Source organism: Manacus vitellinus, unplaced genomic scaffold (genome assembly GCF_001715985.3).
Source record: "Manacus vitellinus isolate BGI_N305 unplaced genomic scaffold, ASM171598v3 scaffold_70_pilon, whole genome shotgun sequence".
NCBI lineage: Eukaryota > Metazoa > Chordata > Aves > Passeriformes > Pipridae > Manacus > Manacus vitellinus.
This window is the reverse complement of record NW_021940754.1, coordinates 2,786,453-2,811,048: the sequence shown is the minus strand read 5'-3', so window position 1 is coordinate 2,811,048 and position 24,596 is coordinate 2,786,453. Positions and strand designations below refer to the sequence as shown.

General features: G+C 43.6%; 1 protein-coding gene across 3 annotated transcripts in view; it reads left to right on the top strand.

Annotated features, from left to right (window-relative positions):
• The window catches only part of CHGB (chromogranin B), a 72,898-nt gene that overhangs the window by 30,128 nt on the left and 18,174 nt on the right, over window positions 1-24,596 (top strand). For 2 of the 3 annotated variants that reach the window (XM_029964381.1, XM_029964380.1), the window contains exon 1: window positions 20,057-20,598. The exons of the other annotated variant lie outside the window; for it this stretch is intronic. In XM_029964381.1, coding sequence (XP_029820241.1) covers window positions 20,568-20,598 — 31 coding nt within the window. In that variant the 5' untranslated portion in view covers window positions 20,057-20,567. Of the gene's footprint in view, window positions 1-20,056; window positions 20,599-24,596 lie in introns of those variants that run through there. 3 annotated transcript variants of the gene reach the window in all.

Genomic DNA, 24,596 nt, shown 5'->3' with positions numbered 1-24,596 from the left:
TAGTTGTCTCTGCCTCTTCTTGCTGCTGTTAGTAACCTAGAGAAGAGGTTAATGTTATCAGTTCTGCATCTGTGCTATTGTGACTATGATTATTTAGCTCTTGCTTTTCTGTAACAATATAGCTCTGTCTTTTTCTATAACACTTTGCCCAAAACCATCTCTGTTTTTCCTCTGTGAGTGTTTGTGGGAACATCTCCTGTCATTAACATTAATGTGAATATTCCCTAAAGCTCAGTGCAGTCTTTAAAACATGTCCAAAGTGTGCTTTGGTGCATGTCAAGTCCTGCTTAAAGGCAAAAAACTAAGACAAAGGAGATTCAATAAACCATCTGCTGTACCTCAGCTCTACCTTGATACCTCTTGGCTCTGGGTGACATACATGTGGCATCCTGGAGAGAGTTTGCATCCAAAGGAGAGCATGGAAGCAAGTACTGGTGGCTTCATTTTGTGTGGTGTCTTACTCTGTGGATGCCTCCTGAAACCACACTGCTCAGTGCCCATCCACCTGATGTGGATGATACAGTTAGTTCATTCAGTGGATTAATTTGAATAAATAAAACCTACTGCACTTTTTTTATCTGTGTGGAGGTCCAGACACTAAATGCACTGCAGATGAGGGCAGGTGGAGGGGCGTGGGTGTGGATGCTTGGAAAAGAGTTCAAGCCTTGCTATAGTCAGCAGTGGTCTAGGAAACAACATTGAGAGAGTTAATGTGGGGATGTTGGTATGTCTTGCTAAGTGCTTTGTCAAGACTGTGGATTTAGAGTATTGCAGAATATTGTTACCTAGATGTTCTGCTCTTGGGGCAATATTGCAGAATGAAACAGCACATTAGCTGTAAGAGAGTATTTTACTGAAATACTTCTTAGCTTGTTTCCTGGCAAAAAACTTTTCAAATATTCTCCCTTTCATATGTCTCAGTAATCTGTTCATCTGTTTTCATAGTATTTTTAATATTTTTACAAAACTGGGGAGTGTTTGTTTTGTTTTTTTTAAAAAGGAAATTAAATTGCTTTCAGCTTGGGGCCTTTCATTAGACACAGTCTGTAGCATAGGTCTCTAGCATCAGGAGGTCCTGATACTGGGCTGTAATTGAGTTTTGCATTCTGTCTGAGCAGAGTTCATCTCAAAAACTAAAATCTGAGGGAAAAAGTAATTTGTGCAGATGGTCTTCATAAAATAAAGGCAGATTAAATCTGTACCTGTCACAGAATTGCTCTTGCAGATGCATCTGCTGCAAAATAATTACCTCTCTTGAGCCCAGTAAGCTAATCAATGTCTTTTGTTTGTGTCTGCAGTGGAAACAATTAAAAGCTCATTTCCTGTTTTTTAGGTAAACTTACAGATTCTCTGATTTTTAGGGATAATTAGATTCATTTTGATGTGTATCACAGTCCAAAGTGTTCCTGTTGGACAACTAGCTGTCTGTAATATAATTTACCAGGATGTAATTTCTTTTCAGTCACTTTTTTAACTTGACATGGTCTTTTGCTAAAGAGTTCAAAATCATTTTGTCTCCTTCCTTGTAAATTGCATTTTAAAAGCTTAGGGCTCTTTGTACAAACATAAGAAATGCCATTATTTGCATTTATTTCGAATTTTCTTTAAATTAATTTTCTGCATCATGAGAAAAAAAATCTGTAACATAGCTGAGAAAATAAACACTGCTACTACCTTAGTTCTAGTCTATGAAAATCTGCCTTGGGAGTCTGATCTCTCAAACACAGTGAGATGTGTGCACTGGGTGAGTGCTGGCAGGTAGAGAGGGCCTCTCTGAGAGGGGCAGTGGATGTTAGAAAGCAGCTACTGGTGATGCCCCTTAATTCCTGGAAGCACGTGTGAAATTCCCAGCGGACTTCCACTGAGGGATTTGCAGTAGAGGTTTTACTCCGTGTGATTTGCCAGGTCCATCAGTATGGCTCAGTATCATGTTGTGGGTTCTCGGGGGGATAGATCTCACCCCTCCATGCTGCAATTCCATGAGCAGGCTGGACAGCAGTAGACTGGAATGTGGTGCTGCTCTGCTCATGGCCCAGAGCAGCAGAACCTGCATCTTCCCTGGGATCAAGGCTGCCAGGGAGCACAGGGATGGTGTGTGGTGAGTCTGTTTTCTGCTCCGAAGGCTGCCTTGGATCCCGGACCAGGCGAGCATCGCACCTCATGAGCTGTTTTAAGCATGGAATGCTCATCACACAGCTGAGCTCACAGTGTGAATGGTGTGAATGCTGCCACAAAGGGTGACACTTGGAAAGGAAGCAGCACAAGCTGATGGCATCATTTCTGTCAAACCTCTCTGCAAGGTAGCAAACATGCCTTTCTTCCTGCTTTGCACAATCCCTGCTCCACCAGGACAGACCACTCCTTTACTGTCTTCAGTTTGACTCAGTGCTGCCTGTAATGTGTCAGTGTTTATTGACCATGAGCAGATTTAAATAGCTTTTCCCTGTGCCTTCTTTTCCTTGTGGCTTGGCAGGAGCATGAATAAGCCTTCATTGTTGAGGTGAAGGTTAAAAAAACCACCCAAACCCCAAAAAATCCACAAGGTCTTTTAAGCCCTATAGTACATGGCAGTGATGATACAGTTGGGTTTAAAAGGAAGTAACAAGATCACACCCCGTGATTAACCTTGCATGCCTTCTTTAGGATGGCTTCACTTTGCTCTTTGTGCTCTGCTTGCCCTTATATGTTGGCATTAGATCACAAGTGCTGCTGTCACTAAAATACACCTTTTGCCTCCACCTCTGTTTAAATACCTTAATCTCTGAATTGTTTCAAGACTGTGCTGCAGCAGACCGACCTCTTGTTTTTTATTATAAAGAATAAGTGACAGTAGCTACAGAGGGGGCAGTGAGCCTCTGCACAGACAGACGGATATTTGTTTTATTTTAATTCTCAGTGACCTTTATTTTATCCTGATTCAATTGCTTACTCAAGGGCACCAGCATTTTTTGTACCTTTAATGCATTAAACATTTTTCCAACTAAAGGAAGCATCACATATATCTCTTGTTTGTCTTAAGAGTCACGATTAACCTTCAGCAGTGAATGTGCCCAAGAGGAAAAATGTGAAAGTGGAAAGTGGATTTGTTTGTGGAGTGGAGAAAATAAAAATCTCTTGTGCTATGAATGTACCAGTTTTAAACCCTCAGAGCTGAGGGATCCCCCCGAAAAGTCAATTTTATTTTCTGACAGCTGTTCCTGACTTAATTTAATTCATGGGAAATGTACATAGCCACCTTTTTTGTAAGTTAATAATGTCCAAGTCACTTTTGAATATGAGCATTTTCTGATATGCTCTTGTTTGTGTACCTTGTTTAAGAGACTCAAGTGTCTGTACACTGTGCAGGAGTGTCCTCTGTTGCAAAGGTACTGAGACTTTGCAGATGGCTTGTGAGAAAATGAAAGAGATTAAGGAAGCAGGTTGTCTAGGTAGTGGAATACAAATTAACTACTTATATCCTCATGTTGTCCACATTTGATCTGAAAAAAACAGCAGCCTTTGAAGACCAATCCCAAAACTTGAGCCGAAAATGTTCACTGAAGCCTTTGTTTCAGAATTCTCTGTTTTATTTATAAATAACACAGATGTATTTACTACAGTCACAGAATCCAATCTGTTTGAATTATTTTTTCTTTAGGCCTCCTAAAACAAAATTCTTGAGCTGATCATGAACTTTAGGGATTAAAAATTACCCCAATATATGATCTGCTAATTTATCTGGACTGTCAAACCCCACTCACCAACCAATGTCAAATAAGAACCAGGAGATTTTAGCTTGTACTGGAACACAGCTGTCAGGAATATCTCCAGTTCAGATACAGGGAGTTGACCAGTGGTAAACTTCCCATTTGATTTGAAAAATGGAATCTACCTTCACTGTTAAGGGTCTGTTTTGTATCATACACATATCATACTATCCAATTATATCATTGAATAAAAATGTCAATTTTAAGGCATTCACTATGTTAAATATTTGCTTTTTCCTTTGAATAGTTGAATGGCTATATTAATATGATTAATATTATTAGTTATGTTTGTATTAATGTTTACCAGGAGGTGCTAATCAGTAGTGACTTGTCATTAATTCATTGACATTTTTAAAAGAAGAGGAAATGTTACTCTATGTGTGAATTTTCATTGTTCAAACACCACTGTGAAAAATTAGATTTCACAGCAGTTGGCAGATGTTTCCATTGCTGGTGTGAGTTTCACAGTTTGATCAAAATTATCTTAAATTTTCTGTATTACTTTTAGCCACATTATAATTTGACTATAAGTAGAAATGGTCGATCAAGAATTGCACAGCTCTGTCATGCCAGATTTCTCCTTTCTCCATCACTGAGAAGTAGTCTAGCAGTTCAGGATGTGCACATGGATTTGGAAAATTTACCTGGTCCCAGACACTCCCTGAACAGTTTCAGGGCCTGGATTGATTTTGCCTACCTAGGAATGATGAGCTACATGGATTTGAAGATACTTTGTTAATGAAACCAAGTTTTCAGGTTTCTGTAACCATTTTGCCCCTTGTTTCAGTTTCTACTTTGTAATGGCTCTCGCAACTTGTCTGGTTAACTGGCTCCCCAAGAACTGAAAGTAATTAAATACCACCCTAATGGGGTTTAATTTATATACACTTCTACCTTCATTTCAGTGTAGACTCAATCCAAAATGTTCTCTTTTCAAATTTTTTTTACGTGGGCCAGAACCTTTCTCAACAAGTAGAGCAATATCCAGAAACATGTTGTCCTTCCCCCTGCTCCTTAAAATGTACATCCAGAATGGTCAGATGTCTTCACTAGTTGAGATTAGAGACAAAAAGCTCCCAGATTTGAGCGAGGCCACCATATTGAAAGAATTTTTTGTTTCTTAAAGAATCCCCATCACTAGTCCAAGGATACCTTTAAACCCATCTAACTGGGGACTCCTGGTTGCATGCCTGGTAAGCTGGGTTGGTTTCTTTAGGATGTTCTTTAGGAACATATGTATTTTCTTTAGGATCATAATTTTCATGCATTTAGCACCTGTGCTGTAGCCTCTGATTATCTGGACTCTCTTTTATCTGTTAATTGCCCATTTGTTCAGCTTTACTCATGTTTATTTTCATAATTTTTATTACTTGTCTTTTTTCCCCCTCTGATACTGTTTTGGAGACAGGAGCAGTTGCAAGTGGTTGCACCTCTGTTCTTATTCAGATGACAGAAGAGCAATGGGGATTGCTAAATGCCCCAGTTACATTGGTAACTTCACATTTGAAAAAAAAGCCATGCAATTTTGGGAATCTGATCAATAAGCTGCAAATTCTGGGCTTGCTGGAGTTTCCCCATATCTGTCTATCTGTTTCTGTAGTCTCTCTAGCCCATAATCAGAGAACAAGTTATAAACAAACATGAGCATAATTCATCTCACTACTCTGTTAGAAGTCATACAAACACTCTCACATCACCTCAAAAAATAATTGGTGTGTTGTTCTTTACTATTTTTATTTATATTGTTTAATATTTATATATTGCATTTATACATGCAAATACCAGATGGATTATGTTTTTAAAAGTTTTGTCTCTTTCCCTGTCCTTCTACTTGCATGATTATTTTTGAATGAAGTAGGTATTTTCAGTTAGGCAATCTTATGGCCTAAGGTGGGTGAAAACTGTTTCCTCTAATAAAGGAACATTTGAATTGCCATGACTTTCTCTGGTTTATCTGTCCTTCTGTTCACCTTATTTTGCAGGAATGAATTCATGTTCCTCTCCACAAGTGTTTGTGATCATTATGAGATGTTTTCAAACTATGTGTGGCAATGCAAGATCTTAATATCTCTTGTGTGGCTTAAAAACATCTGAGACATAGAAGTGTGGTGAACAATTGGGTGGTTGCAGTAACTGTTTGTCAGTAGTTGAAGGTGTTACTAAAAACTCCAAGGAAGTGCTTCATGCACAGCACCAGGCTCTTTCCTGATAGAGTGTGTGCAGCCTCTCAGGAGAGCCACATTGGTGCAGAATTGCTGTGGGATAATAATATGGGATGGGCAACATAGAGTTTTATTTTGTTTGTTTTGTAAACAGGATCTGGGCTCTCACGTGCCTTCATAGTTTGCCCAAAGTCGTGCCCACAATTAATTCAGGTGAAATGTTTGATTTGGGGCAGAACCGAGAGGTTTGAGTGCACCCAGATCTGCTCCTGGGTTAAGAAGTTTTCTTAAAAAGCGGGGCTGGTAGGCTGTGCAGCCAGTTAGAGAGATGCAGACAAGTCTGGAGTGACTGAAACCTTTTACTGTCTGGCCTTTAAGGGCAAAGCTGAATTATAGCAGGGAAATGCCTGCATTGCCAAGCCTTTCTCGTGACTGGCTGAGAGGTCAAAGTGAGGAGATAGGAATGGAGACTGCTCTAGTTGCTTGCTCAGTGATTTTTCTTCTGGCTTTTAAAGTCACACTGCTTTTTAAGGACTCTCTCCCTTCTGCTCTGCACTTCAGGTTTTCTTAATCTGTTCAGAGGCATATAAAGTATCACAGCCATGACACCACCTAAGGAAAGTTTGGCAGGGGATTGCAGCCTATTGAGGGCCTGAGGATTCACTCCCACTGCACTCCTTACATTATAACCATTTCCAATTTCAGTTTTCAGGTGCTTGGTTTGGTAGCAACAGACTGCAGAAAGCTGACTGATTAACGGCAGAAGACTTCTGTTCAAAACCTAATTTTCCATCAAGCTGGTTCTGATGGAAGAGATTTTCAGTGATTCCCTAAACAGCATGTACATAATTAAGAAAAAGCCCTTGTGGTTCTCAAGCCTCCAGCATTTGTGAATGGTCTATGAATGTGCCTATTGCTCTAGTCTAATAATCTTTCTATTCATTATTTTGTTTTAAGTAATACTGCAGCAAAATTAGATGTCTTGAATGTTTATTCAGTGTACTTTCAGAGTGGCAAGCCAAAATGTCACAGGCTAGTGATGAACAAATATCTCTAAGTTATTAAACTTGTATTTCTTGCTTGCTTCTTATTGTAATCTGTTCAGTTTGCATTTTCTGTCTCTTGAAAATTTCCTTGATGACTGATATGTCTGACACTCTGATTTTTTCAATGTGAGGATGTTTCATTTATTAGCCTGTGGAAAACTCATAGGTGGAGATTGGTATCTTGCTTCCATTCTTATTTTTGAGTCTGTGGTTTTCCTTTTTTGATGGGTGTCTGATGCACAAGCTTCCTCTGGTAATGCAGAAGAAAAAAAAGCCCCAAGCTGTGTGATCTCACAGCCCACACAGCAGGGCTAGGGAGAGGACAGAGATGTAGGTCTGCTCTTTCCGTGCCAAGGCACTCCAGGCTGGCACACCTCTGCACAGCCTGTTCCATGCATGTAGTCACATCAGGCCTGCAGGGAGACTGGGAAAATGCCTCACTGTACCTTCAGATCTTCACCAGAATATCAGTAGTTTTCTTTACCTTTGTACCTGCTACTGGCCTGTGCTTTTTAAGATTATTTCTTTGTGGGTTTTCCCTGCTTCTGCTTCTTAAACAAGAGCAAGCCTTTCTGTGTTTGTCTGACATGCAGCATATTTTCAGGAGCATGACACAGACAAGAAGTATGGTTTTCAGATCGCCTTGTTGCAAATAAATTCAGGAAACTATCTCTTCAGGTGTTCCTCTGTTGTTCTTCATGTAAGATCAGTCCTGACTGGAGGTAAAGACCTTTGATCTGCAGAAGTACAGACTGCACATGTTCAGCTATTTCAATCCCATCTAGAGAGAATCAGTCCATCTGTAAGCATTTCTTGTAGCATTCCCCACACTTGTGCTTTTGGCCTTAAGACAAAAATGAAAGATCAGGACCTTAAAATCTGAGAACCAAGAGGTACCTCTCTTGTTTTTCTGTTGTACAACTTGCAGTGATCTGCTGAAGAATTAGTAAAGTTAAAGCTTAGATAACATTGTTTTCCAAAGAGCTAAAATCTCTATGGCTTCTTTTAAATTTGGTAAGAGCATCTGTGTATTCAGCGCTCCTGAAAAATCAATCCACTGATTTGGGATGTGAACCTAAATAATAAGTTGACAGAAAGTTAACAAACTCCCACAGATGCATTTGGCTAAGAGACACACAGGTGTGCAGGTTAGAGGGAGTAAAGAATTGGGAGGAAGTTGTGTTTAAGCCAGCCTGCACCTTCTTCTGCCTTATGTGACTCAGTTTCCTGCCTCCATAGGTTTTAGAACATTTTCTCTTCCCCCCCAGCAGCTGATCTGTGGTACCCAGGCATCAACTCCACATTGGGATTTAGGTTTCCAAGTGCAGGGCCTCCCATGAACATGACTAATGAGGCTGTTATAGGTTGTAACTCTTTTCTTCTCAAAAGTATTTACAAGTAGTATAATTTTACCTACAATTCAAGAGGGATACTTAAAAAATACCTTGCTTTGCAGTGTTTTCTTGGTCAAAAACTGCACTTCTGCCTATGATTCTCATGTCACTTGTGTCCACAGTTGTGCATAACTGGTTGGAAGCAGAGCTGAAATGCCTGTGAATCTCTCCAATGGAAACTATATTTATGTTTGTGGGTGCTAACTTTGTCATGAATTGGACTTTCAAGTGCTGTAATGGCAAGGGAAGGCAGTGTACACTGAACAACACCCCACACCATCTCCCTTTCCAAGTTCACACAATCTTTAAATAAAGCAAATATTTTGCTAATTTTTATGTGATATGTTGGTCTTCTAGTCTGTTCTTCTCATTAAAGAAACACTGTCATGGCAGGCTCTTCCTCTTCTATTTTAGCTGAATGAATAGCATCATATTCTGGGAGTTTTCCCCAGGCAAACTGTCATGCATGCCACTCTGCAAGGAGATGCAGAAGGTAGAATTTTTGTAAAGTGATTTGAGACTTGAGCAATTGATCTCCAGTGAGAGCTGTCTGCTTATTCCTACTCCTGCTAAAGGCAGGAGTAGCTGAAGATTGTTGGTCCTCTTGCTTTCTGAAAACGTGTAACTGAATGAAAGGCAAAGTGTTTCATATATCAAGAAAGGATATTGCTTTGGGTTTTCTTTTCTTTTTTAATAGTTGTGAATACAGTGATATTGTCTTACTCAGTAATACTTGTGATCTGTGGCTGCTTCCTGTCATTGTCAGTGGCTATTACTGAATATTTCACAGTAGGTGGTGGTTCCCTTCTCTTTATTTCAGCCCCATCCTCAAAAGTGGGTGTTTGCAGCACCCAATGTGCTGCCTGTTGGGCCCTATTCTTGCCTCTAGCAGAGGGTTCATTAAAGCCCCAAAGAATGGGATTTAATAACTCTTCCAGATTTTTTTTTGCTAGTCTGCTTTTAGTTTCAGCTCACAACTTCATCAGTTCTGAATGGCCACGTCAGCAAAATCTCTAAAATGCAGTATCTTTCCTTTGTGTGTCTTGCCAGAAACAGGAAGGATTTCTCCCTTTACCTTAGAACTATGAAGAAAATTGTCTTTTCATCAATCCCTCTTCCTCTCTACAAGACAACTCCTCAGATGACTCGTTTCCCAAGGATTTTCTCAGCTCTTAGCTCAAGGGGTTGGCATAAAAAAATCCTTTTCCAGATTCTGGAGTTAACAAGCTAGTAACCAAACTGAGGGGCTGAATAAAAATTTCATCCCTCTTAGTTTAATAGGGTTCCCTAGGAAGTGCTTCATGTGTCAGAAAGCCAACAGTTCATGAAAAGCTAACTCTCTATAAATAATCAACTGGGGAAAAAAAAAGAGGATAGACAAGACTGGAATTTACAAATTTTAGGCAGGAAAAAATATAAACAGAAACAACTACCGTTTGCTTCAGCTGTGCAGTGTTAATCAAGTGGGAAAGCTTCTTCAGGCACCATAGAACACAGATTTCCCCCATAAAATTCTTTACAAATCTTACATAGTGAAAATCAAGGCAGGCAGGATTGTTTCTCACCAGTTTCAAGCAGCAGACTTTTGCTTTTATTCTGAAATAGGATAAGCTTAAAGACAAATTTGATCTGGGGCTAAATTAGAGCCTTCCGTGTATAAAAAAGCAACACTGGAAGTTACAGATTAAAAGAAGGAAAAATCAGTCATTTTATTTAAAGGCTTCTGCCTGCTCACAGGAGGACAGGGGTCAGATCTGATTCAAGTGGTGAGTCCTCCCTGTGGGCAGAGCAGTGCTGTGGTCATGGTTGTAAGGGACTTGACATGAGTGGATTGTTCTTACTTTCACCACCAGAGAAGGCAGAGGCCTGGCTTGGGGATGCTGGCGTTGGATCCTGTCTGTCAATAATTGAAAGCCCACTGAGATGTTTGGCTGTGGCTGAGGAGAGGATGGTCTAGCACAGCATTGCTGTGTCTGTGCATATGAACTTGTGTGGTGCTGTTCTTACAGTCACTTCTCTGTGCTCTCCTAATGCCTAATTAGAAGCTGAGCAATTAGCTCAAAAAGCCTTAGCAGAGTTTCCTTTTGGAAATTAGTGCCTTTGGTGTTACACAGACAAGGTGAGTCTGGCTGAGTTCCCAAGACATTGCATGTAATAGGAAAGCAGCAGATAGTAGCAGTTTAATAAGGCCCCTTGGTGCCCTTATCTGCTGGATAATAACTTTAATTGACAGTTAATGTTTTCAGCTGCATAAAAATTTGTCAATTATTATTTATGCTTCAGAGAAAGGTTACTCTTGATAATAGAATCTTTAACCTCAGATCTTAAGCAACTTTTTAAAAATCACAATCTGAGACAAATAGAATGCTTTAGGGCTTTTTTACTGGCTACAGAATCATGTAAATTAAACCACTCTAAATATACCTATTTGAAGAATTCTTAACTTTGCTATTTCTATTTTTAGAATGATTATGAGTTCCAAGGGAATAATTTACCTTGTAAAAATAAAATCTCAGGCACCACAGTTGCGTTGCTGCCCATCTCTGGGATCTTTGGAATGAGAGAAGTTCCTGTATGCTGTTGCACTTACAGCAGCTGTTCATGGACAGTTACATCCAATGCCCATTTGTCTGGGGCCTCGTTGAGGATGTATCATCATCAGGCTTATGGGGCACAGTAAGTGATGGTGTTTATGATGCTGCTGCTGCTGCTGCTTCTGCCCATTCCTATTGCCCTGGACTGTGGGGCTTGGTTGCTTAGAGACAGACGTATGAGATGACAGTGGTGTTTATCTCTTGACTCTCAGCAAGTGAGGAGTGTTAATTTGTAGTTCATATTGTAGCCGACTTTCTCTTTGGTTTATTAAATCCAGTGTGTTCAGTGCGTTCTCTGAAAGCTTTCATTTAGCTGAGTTTTCCAGTTGTCTTAAAAGTATGGCACAGCAGGCATCGGATGTGAGCTCCCAGAGCAGGGCAGAGATTAATACCAAGTGTGACATTTGGAAGAGTGTCTAGGGGAATGCACTATGCCTGCATATTGCATTTCAAAAGCACTTTACCACTTGCCAGCCTTTTTATTTTTCTCGAATTTCAAATTCCCGCGGGAGTTAGACTGAAAGGGAAGAGTTTTTATGCTTCCCTAAAATAACTGCTTACGTCTTATTCAGTGCAAATTAACTCCCCCCTCTCCAACTTTTCACACCATAAATGTGCAGCAGACAGAATAAAAAAGCAGGGAACCTGACACAGTACTGAGCTATGCCCAGTGGAATTCCTCTGTCGCTGTCTCCCTTTTCTACTCCAGTCCCCAAATTCCTCCAGCCTCTTGCTTCCCTTCTTGCCGCGTTTTGCCCACCCTTACCTTCTCCAGTTATCCTGACAGAGCAGCCAACATTTGCAGAGCTCCTGGCCAGCTCTCAGCAATGATGTGCCTTTCCTGTGGGCTGGTGGATGAAGAACACTGCAGGTTATGTCGTGTGTAAAGCAGAGTCTCACAGATATGATCTTGTGAGCTACAGTCTACTGCGTAATATGACAGGAGAAAGCCAGTTGGTGTATCATGAGGCAGGCAGCAAAGTAGCAAGGCTTATTATGTTCTTGTTTTCACTTTCAGTTCACAATTTAAATACCCTCCAGGGATAAAATTTCCCTGCTGATAACAGTCATTTTGAATGATAATGTCATTGAAAATTTCATTTTTTCCTTTTCACAGGAAGACAACAGCTGTTTTCTGCAAGGCAGAGAGGTGCGCAGAGAAATTGTAATCTCTGCCACAATTCTTCAGTACTGTACAACAGAGGCTTTAGCATCTGTCATTTACTCAGAGTGGTGCATGTTCGTGCAGCACCTAGCAGAATGAGACTTGTTTTCTCGATACTTGTCTTTTTGGTGCTATTCCAATTGAAATGTAGTAATAGCAGTCATACAGTGCAAATATATTGCAGTTCACGTAAAGGGATGTAATCAGCAGTTCATGCTTGGGTTTTTAGCTGTTGCATTCAGTGGAAATGTTATTAATGCAAGCAAGGGCAGTAAAATTTTGTCCCAAAACGTCTAGCTTTGCAATGCCTGAGTACTTAGGTATGCAATACCTGGCAGGCTAACATTCTGTGTGAGGCTGGGGGAGAATGAGCTCCTGCCAAATTCGTCCCAAATTTCTTCTTTCTTTCCTGAGCAGAGGGGAGTTGCATTACCATGATGATCCGTGCACTCTCACTGCAAATCAGCCAGGTGGAAAGAAAACAAAATGCTTTTCTCTGCATTAGCTGTCTCAAGTGCTCAACACATGTCATTGTGAGGTGCATGGGCATGTAGGGAGTTCAGCTGTGACGTGGGACTTGTCCTTGCCTCTCATAGAGACAGATGCATCCCAGAAATCATGCCATTTGGCACAGATTCAGTGTCAGTTGGGAGCTCTGCTCAAGCCCAAGTAGTATCACCTCTGCTTGAGCTTTCCCATGCCATATGGACATGTCTGATGGAGAAGCAAGAAGGGATTTTCTAGGAGTAGTGAGAGGGCTGTAGCAACTCTCAGGGAGGTCATCTGTGTTTACTTGTTTTAGCACTTCATAGCAACCACAAATATATAAAGACCCTTCCTTATTTGTGGATGATTGCAGTCACCCCAGGTACATCCTGGCAGGTTGATAATAAAAGAGAAATAATACAATCTGGGACAACTTCTGCATGGCCCTCTAAAAAAGGGATGGGTACCGCTGACCAAAACAATGGGTAACTTTTGTCCTTCTTGTATGACTCTTCTGCGTATCATTGCCTGTGGATGTTGGGAATGTGTTGACTTTTAACTGTTGACAAGTCATGATGGAGAGAAGACTCATGGATAGAAAGAGCTTAGATACAGGTGTCAGTCCAGGGCAAGAAGTGGCTGATTTTGTGACTGACAGAGTCTTCTGTCTTCCTCTCTGATGGGAAGCTTATGTCTGTGATCTCTTGGCATAAAATCATGGTGGTGCCTTGGGCAAGACAGTATTTTAAGCTCTGACATCTGAGTCCATAGCTGGAGTTTGTCTTCCCAACTAGAACACAGGGGGTGAGGCCAGGCTTGCTAGGGATGAGCCTAGGGGTGACATGCCAGAGTTAGGGACAAAATTGGTAAGGAGGGCCAAGGAAAACCTCCATTCCTTATTGGACGTGAAGGGGAATATAGTCACCAAAGATGAAGAAAAGGCTGAGGTACTTAATGCCTTCTTTGCCTCAGTCTTTAACAGAAAGATTGGTTATCCTCAAGGCAGCTGACCCCCTGAGCTGGAAGCAGGGATGGGGAGCAGAATAGACCCCCTGTGACCCAGGACGGGGTAGTTAGTGACCTGCTGAGCCACTTAGATGCTCACAAGTCTATGGGACCAAAAGGGACCCATCCTAGGGCACTGAGGGAGCTGGCAGAAGAGCTTGCTAAGCTGCATCAGTCCTGGCTAATTGAGGAAGTCCTAGATGACTGGAGGTTGGCCAGTGTGATGCCCATCCACAAGAAGGGTCGGAAGGAGGATCTGGGGAACTACAGGCCTATTGGCCTGACCTTGGTACCTGACAAGGTTATGGAGCAGATCATCTTGAGTGTAATCACATGCAGGACAACCAGGGTATCAGGCCCAGCCAGCAGGGATTTAGGAAAGGCAGGTCCTGCTTGACCAACCTGATCTCCTTTTATGACCGCATGACCCACCCAGTGGATGAGGGAAAGGCTGTGGATGCAGTCTGCGTGGACTTGACACCATCTCCCATGGCATTCTCCTGGAGAAGCTGGCAGCCCATAGCTTGTACAGGTGCACCCTTCTCTGGATTAAGAACTGGCTAATGGAAGGACCCAGAGAGTGGAGGTGAATGGTGCTGCATCCACTTGATGTCTGGTCACTGGTGGTGTCCCCTAGGGATCAGTGTTGGGCCCAGTCCTGTTTATTATCTTTACTGATGATCTGGATGAGTGGATCGAGTATGCCCTCAGTAAACACCAAGTTGTGTGGGAGTATTGACCTGCTGGAGGGTAGGAAGGCTCTGCAGGGGGATCTGGACAAGCTGGATAGATTGGCCAAGGCCAACAGTATGAGGTTCAAAAAGGCCAAGTGCCAGGTCCTACACTTTGGCCACAACAACCCCATGCAGCGCTGCAGGCTGGGGGAAGAGTGTCTGGAAAGTGGTCCAGCAGAAAAGGACCTGGGAGTGCTGGTTGACAGCAGGCTGAACATGAGCCAGCAGTGTGCCCGGGTGGCCAAGAAGGCCAGTGGCATCCTGGCCTGTATCAGGAACAGTGTGGCCAGCAGGTCCAGGGAAGTGATTCTTCCCCTGTACTCAGCACTGGTGAGGCCACATCTCGAATCCTATATCCAATTCTGGGCCCCTCAATTCAGGAAGGACACTGAGGTACTGGAGCAAGTCCAGAGAAGGTCAGTGAAGCTGGTGAAGGGTCTGGAGAACAAGTCCTATGAGGAGCAGCTGAGGGAGCTGGGGTTGTTCAGCCTGGAGAGGGGGAGGCTCGGGGGATACCTCATCACTCTCTACAACTGCCTGAAAGAGGTTGTGGCCAGGTGGGGGTCAGCCTGTACTCCCAGGCAACCAGCAACAGGATGAGGTTTAGGTTGGACACCAGGAAGAATTTCCTCACAGAAGGGGTGATTAGACATTGGAATGTGCTGCCCAGGGAGCTGGTGGAGTCACCGTCACTGGAGGTGTTTAAAGAAAGACTGGACATGGCACTCAGTGCCATAGTCTACTTAACATCGTGGTGTTCTGTCATAGGTTGGACTCGGTGATCTCAGAGGTCTTTTCCAACGTAATCGATTCTGTGACTCTGTGATCACTGACTTTACAACACGGGGATGTGCTCTAGCATCATCTGATCAACATCAGCTTGAACTTCAGTCACTACCATGAACATAAAGGCTATCTGTATGTCTCCAGATTAACTTAGTTCAAAAAAATTATTTGCTTTTCTCCTTCTCATAGTTTTCTTGGTCCTTGTTTAGGGTGACACAATGGAGGCACACAGAGAAATTCAGCCCTGGCTCCAGGTTATCCACAGTGTGTGCTCAGTCAGATGGCTGAAAGAGGCCAAGGGCTGAACCAGTTAGAGATGGGGTTTGCTGCCTTACTGAACATGGCTGCTCCAGTAGTGTCCAACACCTGAGAGCACCAGAGCAGCTCTGTGTGGGTATAGGATTGGCATTCATTTTGATGGGTTTGGACTCAAGCTCCATCTATGCAAGGAGTCATTCCTAAGACATAGGGCAAATGATTCCTGCCCAAACCAAGCAACTAATTGCCCTTTTCACAGAACTGCTGATGACAAACCACTGTGCTTTAGCTCTCCTGTACTCAGGTCTACAGTATAAATCTCCCAGTCCCTCATAATAGGATGGGCTTTTGTGTACTGGGTGGAAGGGGAACCACACACTCAGGGTTCCTGGGAAGGCAGTCAGACAGTAGGAGAGAGTAGGAGGCTTGTACAAATCCAGCTACAGACATAACAGAATTTCAGCTGCTGGCATCCAGCTAAGCCCCTGCAAGGCATAAAGACAGACATCACAGCAACACCAGCTCTAGTGAAGCAGCTGCACGGATCACTGCCCACCTGAATTAGGGGGATTTCTTTCCCCAGAAAGCCAGCAGTGTCACTGATGTTTGAAGGATATCTTATTTTACAGTCTGACTGTATGTGCATGAACACAGTTATACAGAAACTCAAACAACTACGTGAGCTGCTTTTGTATAAGTGCAAATAACAATATGGCAGAACTGTTGCATTACTGAAAGTGGCCCAGGCCCAAAGCAGGATTTGGTTCTATGCTTCGGGCAATGGGGTTATGTGCTGGTACCAGATGGAGCTTTTAAATTTTCATCAGCAGGTTTATGAACAGAAGAATACCCCTTTATCCACCCCCAGGTCTTTTACTAATAAGGTGCAAATGCTGAACTTCAATTAGCATGGAGTGGAAGTGCAGATGAAATAATACACTTTCTTACTGATGATTATCTATCATGTGAGAGTGAAATAGAGATATGAATAATGACCTGTTTCAATTTTTTGGAGCTTTTCTGTTGGGTTTTTTCCCCCCTTTAATGCTTAGTAGTATAATTGTGTGAAAATAGCTAAAAATAATGAGCCAGATTCTCTGGTGATTAAATTCTATTGCAGGCAAACAGAGGGAGAGTTTTGAGCCCTGCTCATCTTTGCATTGACTTCTGTAGGTGTTGGGCCAAGCCAGGACAGGGGAGTGTGACAGCTGTGTTGTTCAGTTCGCCATGGAGGGATTTTACAAAAGAATTTACAAAACTACATTTTTCCTGCTGCTGAGAGATGGCCAGAGAGGTCTAAGCTTTGCAGCAACATTGTGCATTATAAGGGAATCCCAGTTTTCTTGAGGGGTGCAGGTGCATGGAGAGGCAAAGGGACTGATTAATTGAGTGCTGTCTTTGCCTTTAGCAGCATGTTTGCTGGCCTACAATGTGTGCTTGTGTGCTGTACATGTGCCCCAGATGAGAAGCTTTTTCTGGACCCTGCAGGCATCCGGCTACTCTGCTTGTTCCCTGTGCTTTATGAATCATTCAGGTTTCAACAGCAGTGTCAGCTCTTCAGAGGGCGTTGAGTAAGGTTCTCTACCTTAACTGATATCTCTTAGGGAGGAAAAGGTCAGGCTCGGCACATAGTTGGAGAACATATTGGGAAATTGTCAGGAAAGCTGAGGAAACGTGCGGCTTTGTGAGGTATAGATTGCTTGTGGGAATTCTACATCCAAGCCTTTCATGTCACAGAGACGTAGAATCATGGAATGTTAAGGGACTGGTATGGACCTTAAACACTATGTAGTCCCAACCCCCCTGATATGTGCAGGGACACCTCCCACTAGACCAGGTTGCCCAAGGCCTTATCCAGCCTGGCTTTGAACACTGCCAGGGTTAGGGCATCTAACCCTGTTGGATGTCTTGCCTTAAGGAGGCTTTGCTGGAAAAGTAATCTGTTGGGAGGATAGGGTCTACTGTTGGAAAATAGATACATAAATTTGAATAGTAACTGAAAGAAAACTGTTCTCCCAATAATAATAATAATTGAGTATGTTGTGATGAATCAAACCCCAAAATATACCTCTGAAATACTTACTGGTCTTTTCTTCGATGATTGTGCTTCAACAGAGGGTGTCTGCTCTATAGGCCATTCTGGCTTTAGAATAAAAGAGCATAGAATCATTTAAGTTGGAAAAAAACCTCTAAGATCATTGAATCCAACCATAAACCTCATAATGCCAAGCCCACCGCTAAACCGTGTATTCAAGTGCCACATCTACACATTGTTTAAATACCTCCAGGGATGGTGACTCAACCACTTCCCTGGGCAGCCTGTTTCAATATTTGAGAACCCTTTCCATGAAGAAATTTTTCCTAATAGCCAAACTAAGATCGCGGGAGAAAGGCAGAGCAGTGTTGCAAAGGTCTCCCCTGACAACGTGAAACCAAGAGGAATTTTTCTCTTACCCTGGTCGTGTAGGCTCGAGACTTGTAGCTGGAGGCAGCTGCTGCTCTTTTACAAAATGTGGCTGTGAGCAAGAAGTAGCAAGAAGACAGCACAGGGGTTTACAATTGCCACAGGGCTCTTGAGTGCAAATGCCACTTGATTCAATTATCAGAGATGCATGAGGCTTCAGTTCTAGCTTAGCATAGGCACCAAGGCTGAGAGATTATTGAGGAAAAGTGGATCTGTTCTTTGATTTGCCATTTTTATGGCATATATCATTGTTAAAAGAGGGCCACTAAGCTTTTCTTTGTACTGCATTGGAAGTGACACGTTGCAAGAGGAGAAGTTCTATTTAAAATTGCATAATCAGAGATGAAGTGAAATGGAAGCGAAAGATCAAAGATAGGAAGTAGGGAGAGAAAGAAGGAGACCATGTACAGTATGGCTACACAGACATCTGAATTTCATTTTAATGAATCTCTGCTCAGGAGGCGAAGGGTAGCTGTTTGTGTACCAGGAGGGAAAGAACAGCCTTCTACCACACACTGAGATTTTCTTTGAACATCATCTCTTACCAACATGAAGGACTGCACTCTGCTTCATATTTCACAGAATTAGAAAAGACCAAGCTATTTTCCGATTCCCTGCATCTTGCTTATGTAACTTGCAGATGACAAGGCTGTGCAACCTCTGGCTGAGCCCTGGAAAATTTCGTTGTCGGTGAGTCAGGTGCTTGGCAAACAGTCTGGCGCAGAGGGCTTAGAGATGACAGTGACGTTAGAGGCGTTACCTGGGTACCAGAGCCCAGTTCAGAGTCTCTTTATGAAGGCTCTTCCTACTAGAAGTGTGCTGACCATCTTGACACTTCCTACCAGAAGTGTGCTGACCAGGCAAAGACAAGATGGCAAAGACATCTTGTCATTGCCAAGTGTCTCTGTTCTGCTGTATTGTGTCTCTGCTATGTGTGTTAATTATGTGCAAGTACAAAGCATCCGCCTGGATTGCACTGAAGCAGAAGAAAGCCACAGCCCTGACTGTTATCTAGAGATGTGGGTCAGCAAGGAAGGGGAAGAAGAGCTAGGCAAGAGTGAGTCCTCAGCCTTTACGTGAATTTTATCTATAAAAATTCTTTCAGGGTGTGGGGATGACATTTAGTGCAGCAGGGCTGCAAAAGTGGGACTTCTGGGGAAGCACAGGGTCCCCCTTTTGAGTCTGCATTCCGAAACTCCATGCAGTCACCATTGGTTTGGAGGCTGTAGATCTGACTGAAAGCTAGAAGACAGGATTGCACGTTGTGCTGTAGGACTTAAGTTGAGAACTATGAAAAGGGAAGGATTAGACCCAGGGATGAGGGGAGAAAACTGAAAGAGATGCAGAACTGTTTCAGCGGCAAACCTGTGGGTCAGCTGCAGTAGATCCCAATTACTACCTCTTTGGAAGTATGACTGAGAGGAGCCAGGAGGTTTGTACCACCAATTAGGTTCAGTCACTGCAGAGTGTCAAGGCTGGGACAACTGTGAGATCCCCAAATACAGTCCATCCTATATCAATCTATGCAGCAAAGCTCCCTGGCAGTCCAGCCACGTTTAGAGCAATACTTAGCTCGGTGGTGCAAAGAGCCTTTTTGCCAGACTGCAGTGGGACGGGGACAGAAAGAGATTTTGCCACAGGGATGACCTGGTGACTAATGACTTTCATTGATCATATGCTTGCAGGGGAGAGCAATCTATCATCTGCAGTTCCTGCAGGCTTTTCTGCTGAAGGCTCTGAGAAAGCAAACGTGAGATGTTATCCAAAAGCAGGGCTGTGTGAGCCCACGGAACCTGATGGTGCCGCGCTCTCGTGGATGTACGAACGCAACAGTGCTGAAGACCCCAGCATCAGGAAATCTCTTGATGACTTCTACAAGGTGTATTGCAAAAAACAACCGGGGAGAATGGATCCAACTTACGAGGCTGCATCACGGTGTCTGTCACGGAAGATTTCGGAGCTGGCAAACCGGGATGGAACTAAATATGCATCACGTTGCCTGCAAATGGCACAGTTGGTCTTGAACAGAGATGGGTGCAAGATCTTTCCAAACCACCCCCCTTCTGCCTGTTTTTCGAAGCCAGCTGAAGGAGAAGTCTTGTTGGAAGACAGAAAGAGAACACCTGGGCTCTCAGATGACATCCTCCAATTCCTCTTGAAACAAACACGGGCAGAACATAGCCCTGATGTGTCACACGAGACGTGAGCAAGACAGTGGTTTGTCTCTGTTATTGGAGCTTTGCTTTCACTCTAAAAAGAGGTGACTTCCTTAGAAAGACACTCTTCTCCTGGCATCACCTTCAACACCAGACACTCTGTGGAGGGATTCACCTGGAGCAGACCTTGCCACCTTGTTCTCTGCAGGGCAGCACTGCACAAGGAGCACTTGTGGTCCCCATGTAACTGCTTGGGATGTGTCACTAATTGGGATGGGTGATGCAGTGTTTGTTGCTGGGACATCGAACGTGATAATTTAAATCTGCCAGGCTTTTAAACTGACCTACATTTCTACCCCAGCTGAATCGTGGCCCTGCCCAAATTCAGCCTCTGTGTAGGCATGGATGTCCAAGTGCTGTTGATTAGAACAGACTGTTTGAATGAACTTGGCATGGTATGCCCCAGACCTAGAGAGAGAAGCTTAACATTTTATTCTGTTCCTGGCTGATACTGTAACATGTATGCCTCCACTGGGATGCCTGTTAGCTGTATGTGTTTACCTGCAGACATATGATCCCACAGATCATGACTGCAAATGCAGGTGAGCTTTTCCAAGAGAAAAAGTGTGTATGTGCATGAGAAAGAGAAAATACAGTTTCTGAGCATGTTCCATGACAGCACTTCTGTCCTTTTTACCATCACCCCTCCAACAACCTTCAGTTCCTTTCTGTCTTTCATGATGGTGCTAATGAGATCCCTGGAGGAATGTTCCCTTTAAAATAAAACAGATCTCTCTGAGTCCAAGAAGGCTGATGTCAGTCAGCAACAGAACAATGAACCCCCACACAACCACTTGAGGTCTCTCTCTTGGAGGCCTCCTTGCTCAGTGGCTTCTTTGCTGCCTTGCTCCCTCTGCCAGGCAGACAAATGTCTTTGTGCTTATTTTCTACCCACTGGCTTGTCCCCTGAAAAAGAGGATTGCTGTAGTGATGTTGCTTGCTGACTGAGGAGGTCATTCTCCAGTGTGGATGTGATCAAGGTGACAGCATATGGGCAAAGAAGAAAGGATGGACAGTCAGGGTCTTAAAGGTCAACATTAAGGTTCCCGGCTAATGTGGTTACTCCAGTACAGCCACACTGCTTGCACCAGTTTTAGTATTTGGTCTTCAGCGTTTCAGTTTGGAGACAGCCCTTACCTTGCCAGCCCAGTTGCTGAGCCCTCTCATCAGTTCCCTTTCCACACTGGCCAGACATCAGGATGGGTTTTGGTGTTCATGCACATCAGATTCCCTGCTTCAGTTTCACACAGGGCTGCTATTCCTGCCTTGCTGCCCCTGGCAGATTGGCACAGCAGCTGTGCTCTGCAGGTGTTTCCAGCAAAGGCAATGGAAATTTGGCTGTTAACTTTAATCAGAACAGGAAGAGGCCCTGCTGGCCCAGCTGGCTGCAAGTTATGGCCAAGGTCTTAGGACTTGGTGCAAAGTCTCTTTGCAAATAGATTTATACTGGAACTGCCTGTTTTAGTTTCCTGTCCTTGAATCATCATGGAACTGATACATCTGGCTTCTTGGTGGTTCCACTTGGTGTTTTGCTTGCTTGCTTTTATGGCAGAGGTGCTGTACATGTGCTAGAGGGCACACAAAATATTGAAGCAGACCCTCAGCTGCTCCCCTGCTACTCGAGTTAATGGTGCTTGGGAAAAAAAAGAGTTGAGATGAGAATGCATCAAACTGTGGCAGCAAATAAATCCACAGGTGCTGGTGTGTCAGAATCCAGATGAAAGCATCCTGCAGGCAAAAACTATAGACAAAAGTGATACCAACTAGTTTGGCAATAGATACAGCTGGAGAAAGGAAACATGCTCCTGAGTGTGCTGTCAGTAATTACAGTAACACTACTGGCCTCTCCCTGCCAGCTCACATTGCTTAACCACCACAGAGCTGTCACAGCTTCAAGGGCATTAATACTGACAGATATAGGGATCTATTGCTAAGGATGGACAGGGAGGAAGGAAGGTCTTCAGTGTGAATCAGATGGTGTTGCTTTTAATTTTTTGCCAGCATTTATGCTGTTCCACACAGGTAAATTAGTTGCTGTGCAAAACCCTTTAACTGCCGTTTGAAGGGAAATAACCTCCTGGGAAGAAAGAGACTGAGAAATCAGAGGTCTGCATCTGAATCCCTTTAGTTGCTGTATTTGGTTTAGTGATGAATTGGTCTGTGGTTTGGGTTAGCTTTGAAACCATCTAGTCTCCTATTCGGAATTTTCTTAAAAAAAGACCAAAGATGTGCAATTTCCACAAAGAAGGCTTGCAGCAAAATACGAAGTTCCTCTTATTTAGGAGAGTCCTGCTGCTACTCCTGTCTGAGAGATACCTGCTGGGTTTTGATGGAAAAGAAGCCCTAATTGACTCTAGTATGACCCCAGATTAGCTCTAGAGACAGACTTGGTTTTCCCCACTCATGACAAACGTGAAGTGTCTACCTGGAGCCCCTCTTTGGGGTGTACACAGGGTGCTCCTCCTGAAGCCTGATTAACCTGAGCTGCCATAATTTTATCCCCTTTTTGAATGAGATATAAAAACATTCAAGGGAATAGCTGTTAATTTGTTATCAAGTGTTTTAAATGATGGCAAAATGAGGTGATCTTTCTTTGGAAGAGGCGTGTCCACGCAGGAAGTTAATCTGGGGTCCCTCTGTGGGGGGGTCATGCTGCTTCTCTGCACAGAGGGGAGGGAAGGCACCTCCAGTGAGCTCATTCTTCTGCTTCAGCTCCTCTGGGCTCTTGGAGCTGCACAGCCATTGCCTTTAACATCCCAGTTTTCTCATTAGAAATTTCTGGGGCAGCAAGAAAAGAGATAAGAGGACTCATTACTCTCGAACCCTTTAGGTAATGTGATGTAAGCAATAACAAAATAAAGAATGGATGGTGGCTGCTGAAAGAGCATGAAGATAGATACTGGCAGAGGAGAGCATGAAACTGTTCAATTTTAAAGACCAACGTAGGCAGAACAGGCTGGATGCAGCTGAAAAATCTGGATTATGACTCATATCTACAAATCTTGGCTGGCATCTTGCAGAGGACATGGTAAGCTCTGTGCTAATGAAGCATGCAGTCTTTTGAAAAGTTTGCACCCCTTGCAGTCAGGAGTGCCTGCAGTTTTGTGTGCTGCTCACTTCCAGTGTCCTGGAGGTATGACCATCCATGGCTTCTTCGCGTTGAAAAGACAGTCTTTTTGCGTGTGAAGTACCAAGAGTGGTACGAAGCCCTCACAGAAGTGTCCTGTGTTCTGTCCATTTCTCCCCAGCCCGTGCAATAATCTCTGGGAAACTGAGGTTTTTTCCTGAGGAGTGAAGTGCTTTCCTCTCTCTCTGGCTTGCCCTTAACTTAGCTTTGACACTTCTATGGTTTCAGCACTTATCAGAGCACAAGTCATCCTCTCAGAGGCCCTTTGCTGTTGGGTTCTCTCCATTCACTTTGTTTGCTTCTCTGACCCACCCCATCATTTTATTTTTCTTCTCCACTGCAGTATATAAGGCAGGAAATAACCTGTTTTCCTGAAGGTGAGGAACCAGGTGATGCTGGACCGCATTGTACCCAAACATGCTCCACCACCGTGAGCTGCTTTGGTTCAGCTTTCAAAAGTAGACTCAGCTGTAACCACTGAACATTTAGCTGCCAGGCAGAAACATGCACCTGAAGCTACAGTCTCCCTGAAACTCCCCTGCCAGTTGATGCCTGTGCTGTGTGCACACTGGTCAAGGTGTCCTGCAAGTTGCCCCTTTGTGCATAGAAAACATCCCTCTGAGTTGTTGTCTTTCCCCTGCTCTAGGACAAGCACAATTTGCTGCTCAGCAGGACTGGCTGAGCAGAGCTGCCCAGCAGGGTGGTCTCATGCACTTCCAGTGCCCCCCTGCCCTTCTGCTTCTTGCCTGCTTCAAGACCTGTAGGTGGGGATTTTCCCAGCTTTCCCTAAATAATGCTGCTGCGGCTCAAGAGGAGGAAGAGCAGGGACTCTTGATTCCTTTGCTTTCCTCCCAGGGAATGTTTTTCCATTTGTGATCCTCCTGAGGAAGGAGGCTCTGATGGACTTAAACTGGACAGTGTTCTAGAAGGGGAACTCACCCTACCTCCCCAGCTTGCTGGCCTCCCCAGCACTGATGGTTCCCATCTCCACCGCCAAAGCCAGCTGCTGTCACCTCTGTTCATCCCCTTGTGTGCTCTGGTAGTGTATGGAGGCTGCTTTTGCAAAGACATTTTGTAGCTTACATTGCAGAACAAATCCAAGGGGTTTTTTCCTTCTGCTTGTTGGAGGCTCACAGCAAAGGACCAGCTCTGAGCTTAGCTTAGGACACCACCTGAAAACCTACAACACCTTTCAGGGCTGTGGGTGGACAAGACCCCTCAAGATCTTCAAGTGAAATGTGTAAGTGAAGTAGAAGATGGGGAATAACATCGGTCCCATAGGGTATGAGTAGCAAGGCCAAAACTGATCTGTCATTGCCAAGTAGGAGGAGCACAGGACATGGTGAGGACTTGACAGCCATTTCCCAGGGATTTCCCTGATGCACAGCCCAGATCCAAATCCCACTCAAGGTC